This window comes from Sturnus vulgaris, chromosome 9 (assembly GCF_052056855.1).
Source record: "Sturnus vulgaris isolate bStuVul1 chromosome 9, bStuVul1.hap1, whole genome shotgun sequence".
NCBI classification, from domain to species: domain Eukaryota; kingdom Metazoa; phylum Chordata; class Aves; order Passeriformes; family Sturnidae; genus Sturnus; species Sturnus vulgaris.
In genome coordinates this window covers 29,421,970-29,434,810 of record NC_142251.1, presented here as the reverse complement: position 1 = coordinate 29,434,810, position 12,841 = coordinate 29,421,970, and the positions used below count along the sequence as shown (strand labels likewise).

The window sequence follows — 12,841 nt, the reverse complement described above, 5'->3', positions numbered from 1 at the left end:
TAAAGATGATGGAGTTCCAACCCCGTGCCATGGGCAGGGATACTTTACACTATCCCAGGTTGCTCCAAACCCCTCCAGCCTGGCCCTGAACACTTCTAGGGGCGTGTTCCACAGCTTCTCTGGACAACCTGTTCCAGGGTCTCACTACCCTCACAGGGAGGAACTTCTTCATAACATCTAATCTAATCCTACCCTCTGTCAGTTTGGAGCCGTATCCCCTTTGTCCTGTCACTCTGGACCCTTGTCCAAAGTTCCTCTACAGCTCTCTTTGAGTCCCTTCAGGCACTGGAAGGGTCTCTAAGGTTTCACCAGAGCCATCTGGATACCTTACCAAGCTGAACGCTCCCAGCTCTCTGTCTGTCCCCACAGCAGAGTGCTTCATATCCCTGAGCATCTTCATGGCCTCCCCTGGACTCACTCCAGCAGGTCCCTGTCCTCCTTACACCAAGGGGATCCCAGAGAAGGGCATCCCTACTTGTCTAAATTGTGCTTGCATTAAAGAAGGCACACTGGCATCTCTGGAATAGCCAGCTTTGGTTTCACTCCTCACTCAGACCTGGCTCAGGCTGTGTAGAATAGAGTTGTTATATTTAGGTGTTCAGCTCTTCTAAGAAACTGTTGTATTAATCAAGGAGTGCTGGTCGCTTACAAAGCTTTAGTCATGATTTATGCTCCAACTTTTTACGTTTTAAAATGAGACATTGTGGTTTTGCTGCTGACAGTTTTCTCTCACCTCGATGCAGCTTACTCACATGGTGTCATTGGAAATACCAAAATACAGATTTGGCTTTTGTGCTTGAAGAACTGAGATTGTTGAGTGCCTTTCTTTCATAATTTTCTTGGTTTTTTGGGATTTACTGGTTTAGTGTGACTGTTTTTTCTGTTTGTTTTTTTTTTTTTTTTTTTTAGCTTGCTATTGGCTGTGTGGAATTTTATCCTTTAACTGAAAGGCAGGATGGTTTATGGACATTGTCAGTTTGATTCACACACCTTATTCAATTAAATCCTTATGGTCTGAATAGTATCCTGCTATTTATTAACCTCTGAGTTATTCCAGAGTTAATCCATGTAGCCTGGAAACTTGAGTAAGCATCTCCTCTTCCATCCTGCTCCCATGATTTTTCCAGGTACTCCAAATGACCCTGCTGAACACCAATTGTCATTGGCTTGGGGTGCCCTGGAGAACCCTAGGTCAGTCTAAGATAATGGAACTGCCATACACTTTCTCAGTAAACAGCCCAGGAAATTGACAGTAATTAAAAATATGGAAGTTAACTACATAGGGCTGTCTCTGAAGAGCTGTGCTTCTGTCTGTGCTCTCCCCATCACTTCAGAAGCAGGCTTCTCTGCAGTAATGTCTAATTTACGATTTTTAAAGGCAGCCCTAAGAGAAAAGGGCCAAGGAATAGAGATGTGGAGTGTCAAGGCAAGAGCCATCCTGCGATTCATGGCTTTTGCAGGAAGGTGTTGGACCATCCCTTATTGATAGAGACGTTCAACCAGGTGTGACCAGAGGAAGATGAATGGGAAATGTGCTGCTTTTGGAACATGCAGATTCCCAGGTCTCCTACCTGCCACCCACTCCTCGTTAATCACGGTGACCAGAGCAGTGACACCACATCAGACTGGAGCAGATTACTGTTTCTCCCATGCAGGGCCCTGGGGAGGGCTCTGCCTTCCAGGGGAGGGATGGAGATGCACAGCAGGATGGGGCACAGGCTGGGGTGACATCCTGCTGTGCCCCTAGGAGGTACCTGGCTGCACCTGAGCTCTGTGGGCGGTGGGTTGTGTCACTTAGCTCTTGTCATTCCTGTGTTAGAAGCTGCAGGTTGCAGCCCCCGTGCAGTGAGGCTGCTGGTAGGTGGGACAATAAAGCACTGTGATCCTACATGCTTGCAGCAGGAGACAATGAGGTGATGTGAGACCTAAAATGACATCAGTGCAAGAGTGTATAGTCCCCCAGCTGAGATTATTTCATTTTTAGGGGTGAGGCAGAGCAAAATAAGCGAACATGTGGAATTTCTGTAAGCACAAAATTAAAAAAAAAAAACACAAAAGAATGAAACAAGTAGCATTTGTGAGATCCTATTCCCTCACTTCTGTGTTGGTACAGGACCTCCTGTCTTTCCCCTTCTGCCTCAGCGCCGAAAGAGCTGTCAGCATTTGATTTAGGTGTCACAAGAGCCTTATAGAGTGCTTGGGTTGACCTCTTGAAGTAAAACAAACTTTGTAATGGGATTAACTGGCTTCTTTCTTAATACTTGCCGTTTTCACATGCCTTCCCTTAGCACAGTACGCTGGCAGCTCCACCAGGATGATTATTCAGAGCCAAAACATGCACCGTCTGTCACATCGCTGTGAGCTAGGATGAGTTTTTGTCTGAAACCCTGTCATGCCGTGCCCAGGAGGCCTCCAGTAATGAGTTGTGTTCATTAGGCAGTCTTTCTGATCCTTTCCATCAGAGCGGCAGCAGTGTCATTAGTGAGGAATTGGGGAGGCATTGCCGTGGGCAAACATTTCTTATCCTGCCCTCTGACCTCCTCACGGCTTTGACGTGGGGCTCTGTGGCTCCCTGGTTTCTCCAGGTTTCCTGTTAGCTCAGCTGGTTGCTGACACCCATCCCAGGGATGGTGCTTGGGGTGGAGCCGGGAGGAGCGAGGAGCATCCCGGGGATGCTGCGGCAGGAGCAGCCTGGCCAGGGCGGAGGTGCCGGTAAGTGAGCGGGGAGGGAAAGCAGAGACAGCAGCCCCTGCTCGGTGGGGAGCCCGGGAATGGGAATTCAGAGTGATTTCGGCAACTCCCTGTGCTCAAATGAGGCATAAAATCCCACTGGGAAGCCTTGCCGTGCTTTGTAGGTCTGCAGATGTCAAGTGGGACATGGTGGTGACCTCAGCACCCCACGGCTCCCTGATCCGTGGTTTGCTTTCTCAGCTGAGAGGAGATGGGGATTAATTGCTGGGATTTGGGAACTGGACCAAGAGTACTGTTGTGTCACTTATTATGCCTTTGTGTTAAAGGTGGCTGGGGAAATGGGAATGCTAATGAAGGAGGTGTAAGTAAAAAGGGTGACCTACTGATACTTGATTTCACAAGCACTTAAGGGGGGGAAGTCTGACCTTTTTTTAATGGAACGTTTTAAGAGAAGCAAGTGGCTTCATTACAAGCAGTATTCCTGTCAGATACATACAGGTCTGGAGTCTGTGGTAGTGCAGAAATGTAGGAGATGTAATAATCTAACAGTTTTTCTCTTTTGCTTTTGAAAGAAGTAAATTTGGTAAGAATCTGCTGTTGGATGTCAAAGCACTATAGAGGTAGCAGATGACATTGTGACTCCATCCCCAAACTGTCCGTCAAAGGCCCTGATTACCATGCTATTAATTTCTGATTGTGAATCCTGATATTCTTATTAGTGAGACTTCTGGCAAATGCTTTGATTGGAAACCCCATCCTTCTCAAGGTAGCAATTAAACTTTCCGTAAGAACACTTCTCAAAAGCTGCAGAAGGCACCAGAAAAGAACCAGCTCAAATCTCAGCCACAACTGATATGCTTCCTCCTGTTTGCAGTTAAATCACACTTGTCAGTTTGTGAGGTACAAGCCAGGAGCTTGCTGCCGTGTCTTGAAATTAGACATAAACCAACGCAAACCTGCAGAGAGTTTTTAATCCAAACACGATTTGGGGATTTCCCTACTGTACCAATGTAGACTTTTAGCTAGAAGAAGGTATGAGATGTTGCCTCTTGGCAGTTCTTTGCTGCTGGTTTGTTTAAATTGTGCCTGGAGGCGATTGCAGAGGTTTGCACAATCCAAGGGAAGGTTCTTATGGAGGTGTTCAGCAGAGCCCATCAGCACATGATGGCGAGTCCTGCGTGTCCTCCTGTGGGTTATTTTTGCCTTTTAACTGCATTAAGTCCCCTGTCATGTCCTGGCTCTGCCATTGATCAGTGCTAAACAGCAGGACGTGCTGGCTGGGCAGAAAGGCAGCGCTACCCGCTCATTAAGATATCTAATTACTGAGGGGAAAGGTAATGCTGTGCTTCGAGCACTGAGGTGTTAGACAAATGCTTGGGGATGTCACTCTGATGGCAGTCCTTATGTAGATAAGTCACTTCTGGCTGTCACCCTGCTCTGTGGTGTGCTGGGATGGAGTTAATGGGCACACACCATCCCTAGGCCTGCTCAGAGCCGTGCCTGCCTTGCACACTAAATACATTTGTGCTTTGCTTCTGCTTAAATCTGTGATGGAGGCTGGCTTTGGCAAGCCTGGACCGAGAGCTGGTTGGCAGAGTAGTCAGTGTTCTGTGTAGCAGGGCTTACCTGGCTGTGTTGCCTGATAACCTCCTGCTTCCTCCAGCTTTTATCAGAGCACTCCCAATCCGCACAACCCACGGTGGGTGGCACGCCAGGAATGCTTATCGAGGGCCATTGTGCTCTTATCTAGCCCTTCAATAATACATGGCATTGATTTTTGCTGTGTTGAATACTATATAGTGTTTACATTCCCCAGAATAATTCAGCAGGGTAAACAGATAGTATTCTTTGGAGGTAAAGTCAATATTAACAGCTTTCGGGAGAGCACTCGCTGTCTCTCTTTGATGGAAAGCAACCTTTTCTCCTGCCTGTGCTTCGAAGGGGCTGTAAATTCTGCAGAGCAGTGTTCCCTTACAATGCCAGTCAGATGCTGTGGCCCTGGGGCTGGTTTGGGGATCCAGGATATTGCCTATCAGCAGTTTTTGCAGGCAGTAAATTCTGCTGCTTCAGGTGCCTTTGGCTGTTTTTCTGGGACTGTGGCTATTCACAGCTTCAGTTCAAAGGTGGAAGCCATCCATTATTTATCTAGTTGACCTTCTGGAGCAATTTGAGGTGTATTTGTGCAGAGGATCTGCTGGAATTGCATATTATAGGGTAAACTGAGGATGCTAATGGAAATTCTGTGGTGAAGGCTGCAAACTGCTTCCCACAGGCTTTGTGGCAAGTGGAGGCAGCCAGGAATTGTGGACTCAGCCTCTGACATAACTGCACACCTCCAAGCTGCAGACATGGCAATGTGAGCACTGAAATCAGCCCATCCTCAGGCTTAGAGCTGCACCTGCAGCTTCAGAGGTTTTTTGCTGGTGCTGTTTGGTCCTGCACGTGCTGCTTTGAATAACAGCAGCTCAGGAAGTTGTTCCGTGGTGGTGCCCTTTGGAGCATGGAATAGGAAGGTCCTTTGTGCCTGTGTTGGGGGGATGTCACTGGTGCCATGGGGCATTGAAAACTTCCTCTTTTTTTCCTTCCTGGAGAGGTTGAGATCTGCCAGGTGTCCAGAGTGCTGCTCTCATCCAGAGACTCTCTCCCTCTCTCATGGTTTTTGGTGTTTCCTAGCACCTCATTAAACAAAGAAAAAACACATAGGATGAAACAGTTCCTGCTTAAATAGACCCTGACATCATCATAAATATGCAGAGCTCTGTATTGCTCCTGGAAAACCGGCAGGCCAGGAGTTGATGGAGCCTCTGGGCAGAATATGAATGCCTTGATTTTCTCTCCCCCTGAGCAGCAGTGAAGAGGGCTGCTAGGACCAGCCAGGAGAGACCCAGCTATAATTGCTTGCCTGGAGCAGTAACATATTTCTGCACACCAGCTGAATACCAATGAGGACAGAAGGAAGGAAGGTATCAAACAGAACTGCAGGCAGGAGGAAAAGGAGGATAAGTGATTAAAGGAAGACTTGGAGGCCAAGAATGAAGACAATAGGCCAGTTCTGATTAGGGCATTTTACCAGGGAGCGATTTGGATTTTTAATGAATTTTTCCATGAGCTGAATGCATTGCAGAGCTGGTTGGTGAGAAAGGGAGCAGGAGCAAGGGGCCAGCAGTGTTGACCCCAGGTGCCACTGAAAAAGGCTGCTGCAAAGACAGAGGCAGGGAGAGGGGAACTGAGCCCGGGATAACTTAACTGAAAGCAAGCACATCCTTTTGAGATTGGTGAGATTAAATTTCTGACTTGGGCCTTTTCCTTCCCAGTTCTCCTTTCTGGAATTGCTGACAAGAACCTGTGCCACGTGCTCTGGGATGGCCCTGCTTGAGCAGAGAGTTTGGACCAAGTGTCCCTTCCAACCTGAACATTCTGGGATTTAGGTTTAAGCAGTCAGAACCTTTGAAGTCCCTTTCTTTCCTCTGTAATTGCCAACTTAAGATAGAGTTTTGTTCACCCTTGTGTGCTTGGAGATGATAATCAGGGGACAGACCAGCCCCTCCATGACCACAGAACTCCAAAGGAGCTGCCCTTTGCCCAAAGCAATGTTTCCCTGCACTTCTGCCTGCTCCTGCAGGACATGACTCAGGCCAGGGGTGCAATGGATGGTGCTGGCTGCACTGCCTTCACCACGAAGGTGTGGAATAATACTCAGTTTATTTTAATTCTGTCCTTAAGGGAAAAAAAAAAAGGAGCCCAACCCAAAGCAGCATGATGTAACTTTCAAGCCTAAGGTGAGAGGAAGCACTGCAGCCTCACAGGGTGTTTTGAAGCATTTTAGGTGCTTTGAAAGCACATACAACCCTTGAGCTGCCTCTGAATTTTCCTTTAGGGTCTGGTAATGGGAACTAAACATGGAGATCTAATGAGCTAAAAATAATGCTGGAAATAACAGGCTTAGTGTCTCATGAGTCACCGAATGTCACTATCTGCCTTTTCTTCCTGAAATAATGTTGTGGAGGCTTTGGAGGAGCTGCGGTGGGGGGACTGAAAACCTGGCAGTGCAGCCCTCATCGCTAAGCTCCAAAATCCTCACCTGTGTCCCTTTCTGTGGGCAGCTGCACGTTAAAAATAGCCCGGGAGAGGCTGTTTCCAGGCAGCAGCAGCGTTTGAGGTACCTGGGCATCCGTGAGCGCTGCTCCCGGCTGACGTCACGGCTCTGCAGGGACCAGGAATGCGATGTTAGACCCGTGTCTTGGTCACGCTCAGGGTGTGGGCTGTGCTCAGAGGCTTCCAGCCTTGCCCCAAAGCGAGGAAGCTGCTCGGACCTGGGAGCTGCAGCGATCCCGTGTCCTTTTCCTGCAGCAGCAGGTGCGAAACAGGCTTTGCTGCATGAGTGGCGTTCAGAGGTTTGCCTTAGGGGGGTGTTTCGAGAGGGGAAGGAGCGTGTGGGTTTGACCTATATCCTGCACATCATGTCCAGGAAGCCTGAAAGGCGTAATGGGAGGAATGTACTCTCATTTTCACCTCCATTAATTTTATCGGATTGCCGCGTTACATTTAGATCGTAATTGCTAGAAATACAGAAGGAAGGAGAGGGCAAATTGTCCTGTTGCTCCCTGGCTGATCAGCTACGGGGATTCCGTTGTTTTAAAGCTACATGTATAGGAAAAGGTGCTGTCATGTGGTATGGTGTTGGGCTCGGGCTGAAAACATCTTTTTGTACTGGAAATGTTCTTTGCTTTGTTAGAGGGAATCGGTGAATGAGCAATTGCTGAGACTGCACAGAAAGGAGAGATTCCTGCTACCAGCCAAGTGCAAAATGTCTCAGCCTTCCGAAGCATCATCATGTGTTTTATTTGCATGAATTTTTTGAGCCAGCTTTTCAAAAGCAAACAGAACTTACCAGCTCTGTTTGTTTTTCCCCAGCCAGCTGATGTAGGGAACTGTAGCCGAATTGAGAGCAGTATAACCTTTCGGGGGGAGTGGGAAACAATTTGGTTGGAAAAACCTATCCCCAGGTGAGCAGATGGTGGGCCCACAGTTTCCTGTTTTGGAAGAAGAGCTCTATATGGGTATTTAAAACTCCATACAGAGCCTGCTTTAGGATTTGTACATTTTAATGTACTGCTGCCTTTTCCCTTGCCCCACCACAAGCTCTGAAATGGCTGGTGGTAATTCCTGTACTGCCCATGCTCTTCAGGCTTTTAGTGCACTAATTCGCAGTTGTTGTGTTAATACAAACGCAAATATTTTCTTACCAAACCCTCCTATCTGAGCTCTCAGTGCTGTATCCTTTGTACAAGCCCACGTCCTTTGCGAAATGTGGCCCTCAGCTTCCACCTGCTGTTCAGAGCCAGAACGGCAGCCCTGCCACAAGTCCAGGGAAATTAAAATCATGGAACACGCTGGGTTGGAACCCACAAGGGATCCTCGAGTCCGGCTCCTGGCCCGGCACAGGACCATCCCCAAGAATCCCCATGTGCCTCAGGGTGTTCCCCAAACGCTTCCTGAGCTCTGGCAGGCTTGGGACTGTGACCACTTCCCTGGGAGCCTGTTCCAAATGTTAATGTAAATTTCAATGCCAAGTGCTGAAAGTTGAATGAGATGAAAGTGGAATTTGTATAACAATATAAAGCAGGTCCTGCTAAGGCTTTTGGTTTGGCTCAGATTAGTATTTAATGTATATTCCCAGAACTTGGAGAAAACAGGTGATTTCCACTGCTCAAATGAGGCAGCTTGTAGCTGTTTTAAGAAGGGATGTGCTCTCAGTTCTACAGAAGTATGTTGTTCTTCTCTTTTCCAGCTAAAAACCACAGTGACACCCAAGTGTTCTTCTACCTGTGGATTATCTTCTGTTTCATCAGCTCTTGCTATACCCTCATTTGGGACCTGAAGATGGACTGGGGTCTCTTTGACAAAAATGCTGGTGAAAATACCTTTCTCCGAGAAGGAATTGTCTACCCACAGAAAGTGCGTATGCAGCCTGCTCTTCCCTTAGGACAGGCTTGTGACATTCTAACCAAACTTGCTGAGTTCAGAGCATTTTGCAGTTGGCCACCAGAGCATTCCAAAGCTACAGGCTGGGATTTTCCAGCAGTAGAGCTGATTTGTTTCCAAGCATAATTTCTGTTGGTTTTGCTTGCATTTGAGCAGCAGATTCTGTAGCTTCCCAAAGACCTGATGAGGTCTTTTTGGTGCAGAAGATGTTTGTTGAGCTGTTTTGTTCTTGTTGCTCCTCAGGCATACTACTATTGTGCCATTGTAGAGGACGTCATCCTGCGTTTTGCGTGGACCATCCAGATCTCCCTCACTTCCATGCAGATCTTTCCCTACGCTGCGGACATAATTTCTACTGTGTTTGCCCCACTCGAGGTGTTCCGGTAAGACTGCTGGGCTGAGCAGCTCATTTCTCTTGGATTTATTTTCACATTTTTCTGCTGTACCATCAGCATGGAGGGGGAAGCGCCTGGATCCTTGGATGAGGAATATGCTGGTTTTTATTTCAAGGAGACCAGGATTAACAGGAATATTTAATCCAAACGGGGTGCTGAGTAAAGAAAGGGGGTAGGGGGCTCTGCCACAGTGTGGAGCTGAGTCCTTCACATTGAGTTTGCAGTTCTTTCTGAACTGTGACATAATCTTGAGGGGTTAGTTTTTTACCAAATTTCTCCTTGAAATTTCCAGATCCTCAAGTTTCCGATTTTCAAACCTCTGCTTCTTTTCCAAATGCTAATTTGTATTCTTGCATCATCGATTTGGATCCTTCAAGGTTCCAGGACCTTTAAACACCTTTTCTGTAGCTGGAAACCCACCCTCACAGCTTCCTGGGAAGAACTTGAAGCTGACCCTCACTCACATAGATCCTGGAGGTGGCCTTCGGCTCGTAATGCTTGGTACCTCCGTGCTGTCCATATTAGGGCTGTCAGCATTAGGATAGGGAATGTTGTTCTCCAGATGTTGCAGCAGGTGCTGCCGTTGGTCACTGGCTGTTCCTCCAGGTGCAGACCCCAGTGCTTTGCCCAGCGCAGGAAATGCCTGTACAAGGTGAGCTCGGTTGGAAATTCCCCCTTTTCCTCTCCGTGCAGGCGGTTTGTGTGGAACTTCTTCCGTCTGGAGAACGAGCACCTGAACAACTGCGGCGAGTTCCGCGCCGTCAGGGACATCTCGGTGGCTCCGCTCAACGCCGACGACCTGACGCTCCTGGACCAGATGATGGACCAGGAGGACGGCGTCCGGAACCGCCGCAAGAACAAGCAGTGGAAGCGCAGCCTGAGCGTGTCCCTGCGCAGGCCTCGCCTCGCCTCACAGTACGTTCACAAACCCTGCCCTGCTGCTGCTGCTCTTCGTGCCTGCTGGGAACGCTGCACTGGGATCCATGCACTGGGATTCCTGCACTGGGACCCCTGCACTGGGACCCCTGCACTGGGATTCCTGCACTGGGATTCCTGCACTGGGAACCGTGCACTGGGAATCCTGCAAATATTTCAGCCCAGTCTTCAAAGCGAGGACAGGTCCAATTAGTAAACGAGTGCCTCTCTCTGCCACAGGATTAATCCATTAACCCCACTAATTTACACATATTGGGGTTCTGATAAACCATCAGAAAAGGGAGTTCCCTTTTTACAAGCTTCTCCTCCTGCAGAAATAGTCTGACAGAGGTTATAAATGCAAACTGGAGGAGAGGTTCCCCTCAACCACACATTTTGTGAAAAAATCTCCCTCTTGTGAAAAAGGGGGAGAGGGACTCTTTATACCTCGCAGTGACAGAAGGGGCAATGGTTTTAAACTGACAAAGGACAGGGTTAGATTAGATATTAAGAAGAAATTCTTCTCTGTGAAGGTGATGAGGCCCTGGCACAGGTTGCCCAGGGAAGTTGTGGCTGCCCCATCCCTGGAAGTGTTCAAGGCCAGGCTGGATTTGGCCCTGAGCAGTGAAGTCTAGTGAGTGGTATCCCTGCCTGTGGCAAGAGGGTTGGAACCAGATGATCTTTAAGGTCCCTTCCAACCCAAACTATTCTATGATTCTGTATGATTCCAGTTTTTCTTTGGTTAAGGTTCATACATAAGATCTCAGACTCCTTCCTCTCTCAAATCCAAACCCCTGCACTTTTTCTTCCCACCCGTCATTCTTGCACCCCAGACGTTTCCCCGTCCTGCACCCCAGCCCCTGAACCTGCCCACTGTGTGTTTTCCCTGCAGTGCCTGTGTGTGTCCCTCCTGCCCTTTGGCCAGGGAACAAGCCCAGGCTCCTCAGGGATGCTGAGGCACAGCGGGTCAGGAGTGTTGTGCAATCCCTGCAGCACTGCATGGGAGGGGTGGGAGGAGGAGGGTGTGCTCTGGCCCCAGGGCTGTGCTTGGCTCTTATGCCTGCACGGATGGGACCAATACCAACAGCCTTGGGGTGGCTGCTAGAGACTGAAAAATGTTATACAAAGGGAATGTGGGCCAAAGCCTGGTGGAATTCCCTCCAGCCATGCCCATTTACCCCTCAGCCATGCAGTCAGTGGAGATGTGCCAGGCATATCCCTAAAGAACTTCCTGTTCTTCCTGCAGCCCAGCGGGAGGTGGGGCAGGAACATTCCTCTGGATCCTGCAAGGGTTTGGTGGAGTTGTGTGGGGAGGGCTGGGCGGCTGCTCCACACCCGGCAGTGCTGTGTCCTCAGCCGTGTCCCAGCCTGGCAGGTGACACTGGCCATGGGCAGAGTGTGCCCAGCATGGTGTGCAGTGGGCAGTGCCACAGGAGGATGCTCAGGGACAGCTGGGGCATCTTTACAAGGCTCTGCTATTGTCAGGGAGAGTGGGAGGGTGTGAAACAGTTCCAGTAGGTTGTTTATTCCCCCTCTGCATAAGAAAGGCATTTTTTCCCTTTTTTCACTGTGGGTTTGTCTGCTGTCATTCCAGGAATTCCTTCTCCCCAGTAAGTGTTCTGTGTTTTGTTTTTTTCCAGGTCCAAGGCTTCTGACACAAAGGTATTGATAGAGGACCTAGCAAACGAAGTGAACACATGAGATGGCCACGTTCTCTTATTCCACATCCTTTGTTTTCTCCTTCTGTTTCCCTCTTCCCCAAGTAACCCGAGCTCTGGTACAGATCCAGCTGAAAACAGGAGAAAACACTGAACACGTTTTCCGAGCTCTTCCAGACCAGATCCTATGGACTCCAACAAGCTCACTGTGTTTTGTTTCTTTTCTTCTGGGTTAATTTTAATGTTCTATTTTAAACAAACAAACAAACAAACAAAAAAATAAAATATTTTACTTTCTTTTGCCAATAAAGAGGACAGTTCAGGAAAGAAGGATTGTTTACAGTCTCAACAAGGACATACAAACCTTATCTGGATAACGAAGCATCGTAGGGACTCCCTCATGGGACAGTGCCGAGAGCACGCTCGGTTTCTGCTTGGCCCGGTTTTGACTGGTTGAAACCGGACTTTTTAAATCGGATTTGTTTTGGTTGGTTTTGTTTTTTTTTTCCAGTTGTTTTTTTCCTTCATATCCAGCGCTGAGGCACTGGCTGCACTTGCAGGGAAAGTGCACTTAGAGCAGTATCTTCATTCATGAAGCTACTTTTTAATTTGATGTAACTTTTCTTATAATTTTTTGGAAATATGATGTATCTGTTGCATATAGTTTTCACATTATTTATGAAAGTTAACAACCATATGAGAGTGATTTTGAGTCCTGTGCAATGAAGGTTGTAATGGTAAAACAAAGTGGGGAATGTAGATCTCCAACTCCAGGGTTGTGGGGTGATGCCCCTGCAAATACCCCTCTTGTGAGACAACTTGCACCTGTGTGTACCTTCTCTCTCTTTTACTTCTTTTCAATTTTATTTTAAACCAAAGTTACTCTTTCTGATATTTTTTTAGTTGCTGCTACTGCTTCTGGGCATGTCTCTTGTGCTGGTTCAAAGCCAACTTCTCCACGTGTGAAAGTAGTGCAGATGATCCTAAGGAGAGGAGAGTTGGTTCCCACCAACAGCATAAAACACTGCGTGAACAAAGGCTTTGGAACTTCAGTCTCCAGATCAAAAAGTACTTTTCCAAGCCTTAGATGTGTCATGAGGGCATCTCAGTCCGAGCAAGGAGCTTTTGAGTTCTCCAGCAGCCCAGCAAAGTGGGACAAGGCGAGGAGGTGACAATTCTCATGGCACAGGGCGTTCA

The 12,841-nt window shown here is 48.1% G+C and overlaps 1 protein-coding gene across 1 annotated transcript in view; it reads left to right on the top strand.

Annotated features, from left to right (window-relative positions):
- Window positions 1-12,478, top strand: part of XPR1 (xenotropic and polytropic retrovirus receptor 1) — a 103,562-nt gene extending 91,084 nt beyond the window's left edge. The window contains exons 12-15 of the mRNA XM_014874744.2: window positions 8,483-8,649; window positions 8,920-9,059; window positions 9,765-9,986; window positions 11,627-12,478. Coding sequence (XP_014730230.1) covers window positions 8,483-8,649; window positions 8,920-9,059; window positions 9,765-9,986; window positions 11,627-11,687 — 590 coding nt within the window. The 3' untranslated portion in view covers window positions 11,688-12,478. The remainder of the gene's footprint in view (window positions 1-8,482; window positions 8,650-8,919; window positions 9,060-9,764; window positions 9,987-11,626) is intronic.
- The last annotated feature ends 363 nt before the right edge of the window (window positions 12,479-12,841 follow it).